This window comes from Condylura cristata, unplaced genomic scaffold (genome assembly GCF_000260355.1).
Source record: "Condylura cristata isolate star-nosed mole 26May11 unplaced genomic scaffold, ConCri1.0 scaffold00002, whole genome shotgun sequence".
NCBI lineage: Eukaryota > Metazoa > Chordata > Mammalia > Eulipotyphla > Talpidae > Condylura > Condylura cristata.
Genome location: NW_004567103.1, coordinates 19,201,693 through 19,217,024, shown reverse-complemented (window position 1 = coordinate 19,217,024; position 15,332 = coordinate 19,201,693). Strand labels below are relative to the sequence as shown.

At 38.3% G+C, this 15,332-nt stretch overlaps 1 protein-coding gene across 1 annotated transcript in view; it reads left to right on the top strand.

Annotated features, from left to right (window-relative positions):
• Nucleotides 1-15,332, top strand: part of UNC80 (unc-80 homolog (C. elegans)) — a 181,056-nt gene that overhangs the window by 81,083 nt on the left and 84,641 nt on the right. Inside the window, exons 26-27 of the mRNA XM_004674811.2 lie at nt 5,969-6,134; nt 13,999-14,099. Coding sequence (XP_004674868.1) covers nt 5,969-6,134; nt 13,999-14,099 — 267 coding nt within the window. The remainder of the gene's footprint in view (nt 1-5,968; nt 6,135-13,998; nt 14,100-15,332) is intronic.

The following is a 15,332-nucleotide window of genomic DNA, read 5'->3' as shown; positions in this document are numbered from 1 at the left end:
TATTACATTGTTCTTCATGCTGTACTTTTTCATCTCAGTTGTAATGCCCTTGGACTTCCCACCACCAATTCACCCATGTGCTATCATCACAGTCCCTTGTACCTTTCCCGCCCGAGTTTTGATCCTGTTCCCCTCTCCTCCCCGGTAAAATGTCTCTGGTTTATAGTTGTTAGTTGATTTTAGTTTTTACTTTATTACAGTACTTTTATTTGTCTTGATCCCTTACATTCTTGCTATGAGTGAAACCATCCAGTATTTTTCTTTTTCCTTCTGGCTTATTTCATTAAGCATGATCCCTTCCAGTTCCATTCATGTTGCTGCAAATGGCATGAGTTTATCTTTTTTAGATTGCTGAGTAGTATTTCATTGTATAGGTAACATCTCTTCTTGATCCAGTCATCCACTTTGGGGCATTTGGGTTGATTCCACATCTTCCCTACTGTAAATAGTGCAGTGATAAAATGTGTCACAAACCACTGGTAGACTAATAGGAAATGCCTAGTACGTCAGCAATAACAGAGCCTCCATCATTCATTCAGGGAGGGGAGATGCTCATTGCCTTTAACCAGGTTCTCAGAGATCTTTTGTTCATTACACTGGGATTTTCATTGTCAAGAGTGAATTTATATAATGTGTTGGAAGTTGGACTTTATGAAGAATAAGTGAAAGAACCTTTTTCTCATGTTTAATCTCTCTGATTATAGTGGATGGTAAAGAAAACTCAAGTCACACACTACTGGAGAAAAAAAGAGTATCATAAAACTGTCTTACCAACATGGTAAACAGCTATAAATGCTTGACATTGCTTTTTAAAAAATATTACTAAAGAGGGAACCTAAAATGATATATTTCAAAATGAAATAGTCTAAAGTCTTAACGAAACACTTACTGCAAGAGTACTTATTTATAGATATTTGGAGTGTTTTATTAGTTCAGTAACATTTTTAATAGCAGTAAAAAAAAAAAAACTACCCTGATATACAAATAATAAAAGGATAAGGTAGTAAATAATCACATTAGAAGCAATAATATTCTAGAATCTGAAGCTAGAGGATGGGGGAGGAAGAAAATGCATGTATTTTCTAACACATAAAGGTCTTTCTGATAGAATTAATAAGGCTTTTTCTAGATTTTCCTTGTCAAATATTTGTTTAAAATAGTTCTTGACATATCTCCAGAAAAAGAAAGTAAAGTACCTAAAGTAATTAAAAGTTAAATTTTAAGACATTTATATCACAAGCAGGGTTAAAAATTTCTGGAGTCTTTACAGGACTGGTGGGGAATGGAGATAAAAGAAAAATGATATTGAAAGCTTTTAAAACACTGCTAAAATTTTGTTTAAACAGTCTAGCAAGTTTCCCAGGTAGATCCCAAATAGATGGAGTTTCGTTCATGTACTTTTCCCCCCCTAAAAAGCAACTGTGGCAGCAATGTTATTCATTCTTTCTGTAAGCCATAGAAGCAAATAATGTCTAAAAGGAGATAAAGCAGCACTTTTTTGTAAATTGTATAATCTAAAAGAGCACAATAATCAAATTGTTTTCTAAACATTAACTTCCAAAGTTCCAATAGTTTTTAAATAGACAATTTTGTTTATGAAACTGTTGGCCTATTAACAGTTCCCAATTGAATCAGTGAAACTAATAACCAGTGTCCAAATAACATAGATTAGAGTAATTCCCATCCATGACATATGCATTCATAATAATGGCGAAAGGCAATAAGGAAGTCTCTGTACATTACATTCATCCTTTAGGGAAAAAAAAACATATTGGATTGTTTTATGGAAGATTGTGCTAGAAACTGTACTAATTGTGCTGATAGTATTTAATGAAACATAATAAAGGCTATATTACTGAGTGCCAAATGTTCCTGCAGCTAAAAAAATTGGAAGCAAAATACAATTCATGTATATATGTATAGCTATATAGCAAGATTAAACTATTAAATGTTTATTGAGAGTAAGACTATAAGCAAGGCAGATGTGGGTATAGGTAGGTCGATACAGAGATGAATGTGTCATAACAGGTGAAGCAATACATAAAAACTATTTCTTTCTTTCCCATTTTATTTTATAAATACATTTCCCAAATGGATGACTACCTATTATACTTTAATTGTTGAAATACAAATATATCCACTAAAGGATTTTCCTCTCTTTTTAAATTAGTCAGTTGTTTATATTTCTCTATAGCTTTGGGGTAGCATTTTTACACTTTGGGGGTACTTTATATGTCCAATGCTGCTTTCACCTTCCCTCAAACCTCCTGCAGCAATGCCCTATCCCTTTCTCTCCCCTGGTCTTCCCTACCCTACCCAGTGCTCTCCCTGGTAATCAGTATGTTTTCACAAACCCTACAAATTGTTTTTGTTGTGCTTTGCCAGTGTATTTGTTGGTGGTGTTATTTATATTCCAAAGAAAAGTGAAACTGTCCATTATCTGTCTTTTAGTTTTTGACTTTTTTTACATAGCATAATCACCTCAAGGCCCATCCATTTTGTCCAAAAGACACTATTTTGTCTTTTTTTTTTTTTAAAGATTTGTTTATTTGTGCATACAGAACTGGGTACAAGCCAGAGGTGTAGGTGTGGTGAGAGGATTCACCAGAGACAGAGTGGGAGCAGAAGAGGCTGACTGATGAAGTTCACTGCTGAGGGGAGCAGTGGGTGGGTCAGGAAAGGTCTGCCATGCCATGTGGGTCACCTCCAGTGTGGGTGGGGATCAAACTCATGCTGAAGTGGCTGAAGCTTCTTAGTGCTGTGCTTTAACATGCCACGCCACCAAGGGAGGGCCCTATTTTGTCTTTTTAAAATAGCTGCAGAGTATTCCATTGAATATATATTGTGCAAGTTCTTTATCAAACATCAGTCCTCGTGCACTTGGGCTGCTTTCATGATGTGGCAACAGTGGATAGTTAGTCTATATTCATAAATCTTTTTTTTTTAAGATTTTTTTATTTATGCATACAGAACTGGGGTACAAGCCAGGGTACAAGGTGCAGGGGCGGCAAGAGGACTCACCAGAGAGAGCAGGGAACAGTACAAGCAGATCGATGAAGTACACTGCTGAGGGGAGCAGCAGGCAGGTCAGGAGAGGTCTGCCACACCATGTGGGTCACCTCCAAGACGGGGGATTGAACTCGCATTGAAGCAGTTGATGCTAGCTTGCAATGTTGCATCCTTACCCACTGCACCACCAGGGAGGGCCCATAAATCTTTTTATAAAGTGGTTTTCATATTCTTTGGGTAAATACCTTGCAGAGATACTGCTGGATTCTATGAGATTTCCATTTTTATTTTTTAATGATAATCTCATAACATTTTCCACTGAGACTGCACCACATTCGTTCCCACCTACAGAGGGTGAGCTTCTTTTTCTCTACATTCTGCCAATATTTGTTACTTCTATTCTTTTTGATACAGATGTTTCTTCCAGGGGTGAGAAGATATCTCATTGTGGTTTGATCTTATTCCCTTGGAATAAGTGATGTTGGCCAGATTTTCTTGTGCCTGTAGACCATCTACATGTCTTCTTTAGAAGCGTTTCTTCTTCAGTCTTTTGCCCATTTTCTGCTTGGGCTCTCTGCTTGTTGGAGTCCATAAATACATTATGTGTTTCTTCAAATTAGCTTCTTGTCAGAGTATGATGAGCAGTGTCTTCTCTCAGTCTGTAGGTTGCTATTTTGGTTTCATGATGGTTACTTTCAAGGTACCATACAGCCTTTTAATTTGATATAATCTCCCTTGTTCAATTTGGCTTTTGTTTCCTTTGCTTTTGGTTGGTCTTTGCGGCTGATGTCCACTAGTGTATATCCTATGTTTTAAGTATTTTGTGGTTTCAGTTCTTATATTCAAATCTTTAATTCATTTTAATAAATTGTGCAGAGAATTAAGTATAGATCTACTTTCACTTTTTTGCATGTGTCTGTGTATGTTTGCCAACACCAGGTTTGTTTTTTTTTTAAGATTTACTTGTTTGTGCATACAAGAACTGGGATACAGGGCAGAGGGTGTGGGGGTGAGAGGATTCCCCAGAGATAGCATGGGGAACAGAACAGGTGTATCTACAGAAATACGCTGCTGAGGTGAGCAGAAGACAAGACAGGAGAGGTCTGCCATGCCATGTGAGTCACCTTCCTGGATGGGGATCAAACTTTTGCTGTGGATAGCTTCATACTACTGCATTTTAACCCTCTGTGATACCAGAGGACCCCAATACAAGTTGTTAACGAATGCTTCATTTCTCCATCATGGATCCTTTCTCAAAGACTGTCCACAGTTGTGTGGATTTCTTTCTGGTGTTTCCATTCATTCTTAATTTGATCTGTGTTTCTCTTTTTTCTATTTTTGTTATAATAGACCGACACAAATTTAGTTGTTTAAAATATCATAAGTATATTATCTTGCAGTTCTGGAGGTCAAAAGCCAGCCCATATCTCACAAGGTGAAACTAAGGGGCTGACAAGAGAGCACCTCTCAGGCTCTAGGGAAGACTGCTTTTCTCCCATCTACTGGTGATCACCCATAATGCACTGCCCATGGCCCCTTCCGCCACTTTAAAAGCCAGTAACAGCATCTCTCTGGCCTGTCCTCTGTAGTTAAATATTCTTTTGACTATAGCCTCTGCTTTCAAGGATTTGTATGATTAGGTTGTGGCCTAACCTAAAATAATCTTCCATCTCCAGGCCCTTGACCTTAATAACAAGTGCAATATCCCTGTGACAATAAATTTAACATATTATAGGTTTCAGAGATTGGAGCTGGTACACCTTTGGAAGACCAGTATTTTGCAAATAACCTCCAAGTCTGACTTCAAAGCTCCGAATCTGTCCTTCAGCCTTGGAATTTATCACTTGTTTTCTTAGTCTCCACCTTGAGATTCCAAGTTCCATTAGAACAAGAGCCATTTTTATTTATTCCCCCAGTAACCAACACATCAGCCTCAGTGCCTGCTTTTTTTATTACTGTCTTTAATATAATAGTTTATTTTTACATCATTTTATGCCTTTTTCCATCTCAGTTGTAATCCTTGTGGACTTCCCATCAGCAAATCACCTGTGTGCCATCACCATAGTCCAGTGTACTCCCCCCCATTTTTGATCCCATTTCCCACTTCACCCCCATAAAATGTCTCCGGTATATAGTTGTTCATTATTATTATTATTTTCTCCCCTAGTCCACTATACTCCTGCTATGAGTGAAACCATCTGGTATTTTTCCTTTTCTTTCTGGCTTATTTCACTAAGCATGATCCCATGTTGCTGCAAAAGGCATGTGTTTATTTATTTATTTTTGGTGGCTGAGTAATATTCCACTGTATATATGTACCACATCTTTTTAATCCAGTCATCTACTTTTGGGCTCAATGCCTGCTTTTTTTTTTTTTTTTAAGATTTATTTATTTATTCATACAGAACTGGGGTACAGGCCAGAGATGCAGAGAGTGAGAGGATTCACCAGAGACAGAGTGAGGAGCAGAACAGGCAGATCAACGAAGTACACTGCTGAGGGTAGCAGCGGGCAGGTCAGGAGAGGTCTGCCACACCATGTGGTCACTTCCGGGGCAGGCGGGAATCAAATTCATGCGGAAGTGGTTTCAGCTTCTTAGTGCAGTGTTTTAACCCACTGCGCCACCAGGGAGGGCCCAATGCCTGCTTTTTAAGTAAACAGATCATGACCAAAGATATGATGAAACAATGGACAAAGAGTTAGAAATCAGAAAACTATATCTTGATTTGGATCAAGGTTTGTACTTTTGAAAGATGATGCATCTCTTTCACCTCTTAAGAAAATAAAAAATGCCATTCGTTAGAAAGGTCTTAATTCAAGAAAAGTTGACACTAGATAAAAGGAAATCAGACTGTCTAAATGCAGTTGTGTGCAATTCAAAGCAGAAAAAGGTTTGCTACAGAATCAGTGTTTTGCTGGGGAGAGACTAGGATTCATGTACCCCTCACTGATATTTCAGGACTTGGAAAGCTGCAGACTTCGCTTGGATCCTGAGCTGGACCGACACAGATATGAGAGGAAGATCAGCTTTGCTGGGGTCCTGGATGAAAATGAAGACTCAAAAGATTCCCTTCACAGTAGTAGCCACACCCTCAAATCAGATGCAGGTGTTGAGGATAAGAAAGGTATGGACAAGTGAGAATTCTTTCATGTTTCAGGTTTCCTCATAGGATACTTGGCCTGGGCTCTAACCTACAGAATTGTGCCACGTTGGAAGTCTAAAATTATGGAGTCTGTACAGTGTGGTGTTCACTCAAAGAGGTGGGAGAGCAGACTAGTGAGGAGTCAGCCTGCAGACAGAGAGGCCGGTGTTCTAACCACTCCCCAGGCCCCATTGAATCTAATCAGTTGTGAGATGAACTGTTATTTTATGTACCAGTAGGAAAGGAGAAATACTCCCAATTCAGCTCTTCTTTTTGCCTTTTTTTTTTCATTCCTGTTGAAAGAATTCAAACCTGACCAGATGTAGATTTTTATTCTCAAGCTTGTCAAGTCGAAAAGAAAGATACATATAATTAAACTGGCTGAAGCTTTTCTAAACAATCTTTAAGTTTCTTAACAGTTTTAAACTCAGAATTGTGGTTTTTTTATTGTATAAATACATTTTTTACATTATTCCTCATTTTTACATTTTTTCATCTCAGTGGTAACCCCTGCAGACTTCCCACCACCACTTGCTCCATGAGCCATCACCACAGTCCCATGTGCTCTTCCCACCCAGTTCTGAGATTCTAGGTATCTTTTTCTTTTGTATATCCTTACTGAGAATACACCTAGTAAAATTCTGCTTTAAGATGAAGGGTTAAACTTTTTAACCCTCTTCCATAGAATGTCTCTGGTTTATAGTTGCTAGTTGATGTTCTTTCTTACTTTATTAAAATTACTGTATATATATATGTGTGTGTATACATATATATATATATTCCCCCCCTTTCCGATTCCTTACACTCCTGATATGAGTGAAGCCACCTATTATTTTTCTTTTTCTTTTTGGCTTATTTCACTAAGCATGATCTTTTCAGTTCCATCCATGTTGCCACAAATCCACAAATGGCATGAGTTTATCTTTTTTGATTGCTGAGTAATATTCCACTGTGTGTGTTTTTTCAATATGATAATCCTCCATGTAATCAGAACATTAATAATGCATCATATTTTAAATAATGCTATAAAAAGCAAAAAAGCTGTCTGTGCCAGTTACATCATCCAAGGTGTAATTGTAAGAAGCCAACCTGCCTTCAATTCTGCTTCAGCAATGTGGCCAAATACCTCTCACTTCCCACCTGACCTCCCCTCCTCCTTTCAGTTATTGGTTTTCCTGGAGTTAAAAGACAGTGCCTTCCACCTGTACATTTTGTCACTGATGTTTTAGATGTTCCCATGGGCACTAGCAATAATAAATGTGTCATAATTTCTTCCTAACCATTAAAACACAACCTAATTTCATATAAATTTAAGTATGAGAAAATGTACATCCAAAATAATGATCACTAACTATGATCTTGTCCAAGTTACTTTCCTTCTAAGCCACAATTTTCTTTTCTGTAATAACACCTAATTATTATAGGTGCTAATAACTCCTAATTACTATACCTATTAATTACACCTAATAACCAAACTTAGATATTGAAAATTTTAAATGAAAGTCAAACATAAATTCAGTAGCTGATAGGTGCATAAAAAATAATTGCTATTCTTATTGTCTTTTATATCTTGAACATTTAGATTAGAAAGCATGCAGTAAATCATAAGTATGAACTATGAAAAAACTGCTGAGTTTTAAGTTGCTCTCTACCTTTATACTATTAACATGATATCTGATTTTGCTGTTTCTTAAATTCTGTTATTCTTCATTATTGTTCTAATGGATTTCAACTAAAAGGACATCAGCACATTTGTGAAGAAGATCAAAGATGACTGTCTAGTATCCTCTAGAAAATAACTCCACAGATGATAGATAACTTAAAGTATGAATGATCTTGAAAGAAATATACTGGATTGATAAAACAAAATATTAAAAATATTTTATTATTTAAAAAATTGTAAGAAATGACTATATATTGGAAAATTTTTGAATATTTGAAGATCAGATTGTGTCATCACACTTAAAAAGTGAAAGAATCATAGCATCATATTGTATTGATTTTAGAGTGAACACAAGGTAGGTTGGAGGAAAAAGTAGCCAAGTTCAAGTATGAAGAAATACCAGGTTATGTTTTTTGAAATACTACTACTTTTGACAAGTATAACTGAATATGATGAGCACCTTACATCTTTTAAACATTCCCACAAGGAATTTTTTGTGCTTATTATATTCAAAATGTATATATTGCTAATTATTTCTTATAGTCATTGATGTAAATGTCACTTATATGGTTTGATTTCTGCCAAAAAATTCTACACTGCTAAACAAAATTAAACCTAAGATTAACTTTTAAAAAATGTAATAATTATCTTTTATGTAAATTGCTTTTAATGTTCTAGAACATAAAGGTTTAGCTTTTTTGGGTAGAATGTCATTTAATTTATGAAAGTTATTTACTTAATGAAGGTCAGAAAACTAAAACGCCAAATGAAATGATGCTATATCTGTAAACTGTCCTTTACTAGTTGGTAAAAATTTTCCCCAAGTGTCCTAATTATTCTTTCATACTTTTGACAAGCAGATAACAGCTGCTAATGTGAAAATAGGCACCATGGGGACCCAACTAACTTGCGATTATTAAAAGTATATTTAAAATTTCATACCATCTGTTTTTTATAAATGCCAACATGTCAGTACTTGAAATAAACAACCTGAGAACAATTCAGATTCTCCCAAAGAAAACCTAATGTGAAATTATTTTCACAACTCAAAATATCTGCCTAAAATCCCTAAGCCAGTCTATAAAATCATTTTACCCAAAGACAAACAAATATTGATATTCCAAAATCTAAACACCAAAATGTATTTGCCATTCAGCAATCATTTATTGACCCCCCCAAAGCATCCCATGCAGTACTACAGATTCTCAGAATATGACAATGAGCAGAAAAATTTCTCCAAAAATATTCTAGTATATGCTAATAGTTGCTGAATAGTGAATAGCATTATACATGCTAGACTTTCAAGTAGACATAAGTAGTATGATGAAAAAAAAATCAGGGTCAGAGAATTGATTACTATCTGGAGTGGAAGAGAGTATTACTCAAAAGAGCCTCATAAGTGATATTGCATAAAGGAGAGTGGAAATACCAAACAGTACTGCAAAGGACTGAGGGTGAGTCTTCCTAACAGAGACACACGTGAGAACAAAATTCTGAGGTAGGGATGAACTTGGAACATTCAAAGGCAGGCAAAAAGACCAACATGGTTGCAACAGAATAAATTAGGGAGAGGAGTAGGAGACAGGCAGACAAAAGGGCAAATAGATAAAGTCAGAAAGTACCTACTAATTTTTTTAAAGATTTATTTATTTATACATACAGAACTGGGGTACAGACCAGAGGTGCAGGGCCAGTGAGAGGCTTCACCAGAGACAGAGTGGGGAGCAGAACAGGCAGATCGATGAGCTCCACTGCTGAGGGGAGCAGTGTGCGGGTCAGGAGAGGTCTGCCGCGCCATGTGGATCATTTCCAGGGCTGGCGGGAATTGAACTCATGCTGCAATGGCTTTAACTTCTCTGTGCCATGCTTTAACCCGCTGCACCACAAGGGAGGGCCCCAGTACCTACTAATTTTTCAAAATTTATTTGTTCATGCATACGAGAACTGGAGTACAGGCCAGGGTATGAGGGGTAAGAGGATTCACCAGAGACAGAATAGGAAACAAGCAGGCAGATCTGCTAAAACACACTGGTGAGGGGAGCAGCTGGCAAGACAGGAGAGGTCTGCTGTGCCATGTGGGTCAGCTCTCTGGCGGGGGATTGAACTTGTGCTGCAGTGACGTGGAGCCTGCCAATGCTGCACTTCAACCTATTGCACAACCTATTAGGACAGTCCCAAATTCCTTCTAATTTAAGTGTGTCTGGAAGTTGTTGGCAAATTTTGAAGAGAAAAGTGGTAAATATGTATGTGTGCTTTGTGTGTTTAAAGATAAATTGAGCTGGCAAAATGGGATTTAGGGGAATAGTTAGTTATATTAGTCCAGGAAATAGCTGACAGGGTTTTATAAAGCCTATGAATTATTAGTCTGAAGTCAGCAGGATTCATTAATGGATATTATGTGATAGACAGAGAAAAGAAAAAGAGATGTTTTATTCAATTTAGATGAATTTGTTTGACTTTCATACTGGTTTTTGTTGTCATGGCAATAAAGCTGAAATTCAATGTTGTATAAAGCTCAACAAATGGATGTTTTGCATGTTTAACACCAAATCTAAATTCTCATTGCTGTGTCCTTGGTGATTAAGCACTGACTTGATTCCAGATTCTACTACGGCTTAGATATCTCCAATTATCACTGGTGGTAGAACAGATTGTCCAAATTTCTTTCATATCATATCATTGTATGACTTTTTTTACTGCACTTACAGCAGATATCATGAAGTTAGGCAAAGTATTCAAAGTGTGCCTCTGTAAGAAAAAAAAAATCTCTCAATCTTTTTCTCTACTTCCCAATCTACCTTGACATGAAATTGTGTGAGTAGTCATTAAAAAGTATAAGTCTCAACCCTGAAAATAATATTTTAAAAAATGCACAAAAGTGTTGTGCTATACTTGAAATAGTGCAGTATGAGCTGACCCATTTGTTCTGAAAGACTGCATCCTGGTGTGAAACTCTATCCAGATGTGTTCAGCTGCCTAGTGATAATTTTAATCTTTTTCAACCACAAAAATATATCAGAGATTAAATATTTCAAATTTTTACAGGAATTCTTCTTGGCATCATTACATAGTATTAAAAGCACATTTAATTAACATTCAGTAGAGCTGTACTAGTTCTATCACAGTCTTATACTAACTCTCTCGTAAGTGAGAAACCCAAGACTAAAATGCAATCTTCCAGAAGCAGACTTTTAAAAATATTAATAAGTATATCTCAAATAATTAGTAAGAAATCTTATTTGTAAGGATACTTTAAAAAAAATTCACTCCTTCCTCTAATAGCTTCGAAAACTTTATTTATAAAATCAGCATGTGAGACCAAAACTTCAAAGGTGAAGAAAGAAGCTGTGTATATAACTGAGGATAAGGGTGCTTTTGATTATGAAAAGTAGGTCTCAAGTTTAAACATGTTTCTTGTACCCTTTTATTTTCCTCACTGATGACTGTTTTTTCCAGAACACTAAAGATGAATAATGCATGTTCTTCTCGGTACACATAGACTGCAAGTTTGGCTCAGGGTATTGAAACACTTGGACTCACAGTCCACCTAGCCTTTTGACTGAAAGGAGGATGCTGTGAAATCACTAGGTGCATTGAAAATGGAACATTTCACACTCATGCTCACCCACAGCGCCCAGTGCAAACAGACCCTTTAGTGCTCTTGCTGAGGAGCTGAGCGGAACCCACTGCTGACTGTTGGAGCGAGAAGCACCTCTTGTTTTTATTTCTTAATAAGGTATTATTCCCAAATGAAGGGGTTTACATTAAAGTTTACATAGCTCACAGAATCCTCTCAGTCCCATCTCAAAAGAAAAACTAAAACAAATGGTTTGTGGTTGTATGGAATCAAGCAGCAAGCTGATTTGTGGATATGCAGAATGTTTTGTAACCGCACAAAGGGTTGTGACAGAAATTGCAGCCCTTGCGGCTGCCAGGGTCCACCCTGTTTGTGAACCCTGGGCCCGAAAGAGAGCAGGTTGTTTCCAGCTCCCATGAACTTGTCCAAGAAAAGAAGCTTCCGGGTGGAGCCCGCCCCCTGCCTGCCTTACAAAGCGCTGACGGGGGACTGGAAGAAACTCCTGTCAGCCAACCTCTCCTCCCAGGCAGCAGAGAGGAGGCTCTTCACGCACAAGTTGGGAAGAGCGTGGATCTAACACTGACTGGGGAAAACTAAGGGGGAAAAAGCCCTATTTTATTCTTTTAATACAGTTCCCAGCAGGAAGATCAGGATAGGAGGTTCCCGCCTGCTCCAGATTAAAGGAACCCGCAGTTTCCAGGTGAAGAAGGGGGGTTCCTTGTCCAGCATTCGCCGGGTCGGCAGCTTAAAGAGCAGCAAGTTTTCACGGCAGGACTCAGAGTCTGAGGCTGAGGAGCTGCAGCTGTCCCAGAGCAGGGACACTGTCACTGATCTAGGTAACAGTGAGGAGTGGGGTGTGCAGGGATGTGGGGGGTAGGAAGGCAGCGCCCACATCCTGAAGCAGCTCAAGTCCGTTTCCGTATATGTAATCGATGGAGGAAGAGTGGTAGACTAGACCGCTAGTGCAGGAGCAAACCCTGTACCCCTCCAGAAGGGGGTGCAAACTGAAATGTGCACACAGGTCATGGGCGGCTTGTGGAAAGCAGATTTCCACTCAGTAGGTCAGGTGCGGCCTGAGATGTTACACCTTTGACAAGCGTCCTGACACAGCTCACTCTGACCTGTGCTGGGGATTAGAGATTGTCCATTGGGAAAGAAACCACTTGCACAATGAGGCCAGTTTTTATGGATCCAAAGGTGTGTGTAGACTCATTCTTCTGAGAAGACCTTTAAAACAGAATTTAGCTGCCCTTGGGGGCAGCTAGCCGAAGGTCTTCTATATACTAAAGTGTCTACTTCACAGTAAAAATAAACCAAATATCAGCTAGGAAAGACTATTAGAACTGCCAATAGTGACCTTCAGCAAGACTCAGGGTTGTTTTCTCCAACTATCTACTGGGTATAAGTCTATTTACTCTACTTACTCTGAAGGGGTGTTATAAAAATAAATTAGAAGATGACTGTAAAGTGTGTAAAATGCCCGACAAGGAGCTCTGTATCCAGTCAAAGCTCTGAAGTTGTAGGTTGTCACTGGAATATCCAAAGAAACAGGTTTTCCAAATGTGTCAGTCATGTGGGTCCTGAGAATAGACTAGAAAGTAAGCAGGCCTGCGGGTGGGAATGAACAGCTGCCCAGAGTGTAACTGTTGCATAAGGGTGGAAGCATGTCTTCTCTGACATTCAGTCCCTATATAAGAAGCAAAACAGAGAGATCCCCTTTCTAGGCAAGTTCTTTCAGAAGTCAGTCAGGAAATGTGAATAAATTATCGATCAAGACTGCTGAAATAGAAGCTGAGTATATCTCGTCAAAAAGAGTTTAAAATAGGAAATTTTCTACACCTACCCACCCTTGCCTTTGAAATAGCTAATGTATGCAGCACTTAAGATTCAGCTGATCTTTTAGGGAGACAATAGGAAAATCTCTGTCTTCTTTTGTTTCAGGTTTGAAGCTATCACCATGTCATTAGTTAGTTTGGGCCAAAGACTTATTTCAATTAATTATGATCATTGATCTGTTTAACCCAAACCATCTCCTAGAAAGAAGTATGGTTTGGTCACAGAAAAGACTCAGTATTCTCTCCCATAGAGAATACTGTAGAAAAGGTTGTCCAGTTGCTTTCAGATTCCCTTAGTTTTTCTGAGGTGTCCATCCTTAGTTAAAGTAGCAAAACCCAGGGCTTAAGAGAAGTAGTGCCTATTGTCAGCACAGAAGCTAGCGTGCTCTGCAACCCATTTGAGTTGCTTGATGACCCTACTTAACTACACCTGTAAGGTCTGGACAGTCTGGAAGGGTTTAGGGAACACTCACCCAATTGCTAGCTCATCTCAGCTATTCTAAGATTTGGCTTAGCTTTTCTCTGCTGCCATCTCAAAATGGAGGCCACCACAACAAAGATCAGAAATGTCTTTCTAATTGCCAGTTCAACGGTGATGAAGGGAACATCTCCTATTAATCTTCCTCCATGAAAGTCAGTGCTTTGTCCTGGAATCCATTGGGTCAAGGTAGCCTACCCTTGGATTCAAAAGCATGGACAGTGCTATGACACCAACATGACTTCCAGGGAGACTGAACAATCCAACCTTTCCTGATTTTTTTTCTTTTGAAGAAGGGAGTCCTTGGAGTGCAAGTGAACCCAGCATTGAGCCAGAGGGCATGAGCACTACCGGCGCAGAGGAGAATTACCACAGGAACATGTCATGGCTTCATGTAAGTAGGACTCTTGGGAAGAGCCCTGAGATCAATTTCTGTTGGCATCAGGGAAGATCCATGGACAGAAAACAAGAGGTTGCACTAAAACCATTCATACAGTTTAGCCTCCAAGAAAATCCAGAGGCATAGTTTCAGTATTCACTGAGTCAGTGAATACTGAGAAGACCAATGGTCCTTTAAGACCAATGGTCCTTTGTCGTGGCTTGTGGGTCATTACTGTAAGTCAGAAAAACCATGAGGAGCCAACCCAGGTGACATTGAGATAGCCTGAGCAATGCAAACAAGACTTTAGAACCAGGTTCGCTTTATAAGGAATGCTAAAAGCAAGGCCTGGTGTCAGTCTTGGGTCTGTATTAGAATAAATTTTAAGCCAGAATGTGGAGCTTCTGAGATGACAGTGGTTACATCTCAGAAAGGTATGCATAGGACACTGTCAAGAGTGGATTTCAGGGAAACTGGGGGTTGAAGTTTCAAGCTAGAGCTCAATCATAAGCAGCGCTTGCACAGGGAAGTTAGGTGAAACATAATGAAGCGTAATTTTATCCGCAATTGCCAGGTGCCACATCACAATTTTTTGTCTTAGATGTGGACTGTCACCCTCTCCTTTGATTTTAATCTGACTTACTGTCACCATCAGTTCAGGATTGGCTGGTATGTGAGTCTCCTCAGAATTCACAAAGCTGAGCTTTACTCAGGAAGTGTGTGCTGAGTGGTTGATTTTAGAATCTGTGAAGCAGCTGTTTGTAAAGTACACTTTTTAATGAATTTGAATTTACTTTGAAATGTATACAAAGTCTATGTTTATAGTTCAATAAATTTTTTACAACATTAACACATCTCTGTAATTCAGGGCATGAAAAGGAACTTGTCAACACCTTGGCGTGCTCTTTGGACCCTTCAGCCAGCTCTATTTCTCACCTCCCCTAACAGTAACCACAATTCAGACTCTTTACACCATAGATTAGTTGTGTCTTTTTGCAAATGTGTATAATCGACATGATATACTATGAAATGTGCTGTTGGATTTTTTTCTCCTATTAGTGTAAATGTTGCAACTTTTTCTTCAGCATAGTTTGGTCTCTTTTTGGCTAGATTCCCTTCCATGTAGACTCACTTTGTCAATACTCATTCAAGAAACTTCCAAAGCAACCTGACATTGAACATAAAAATAATTTAAAATGGAAGAATTGGCCCCTGTGGAAAATAGTGTGGGGATTTCTCAAAATATTA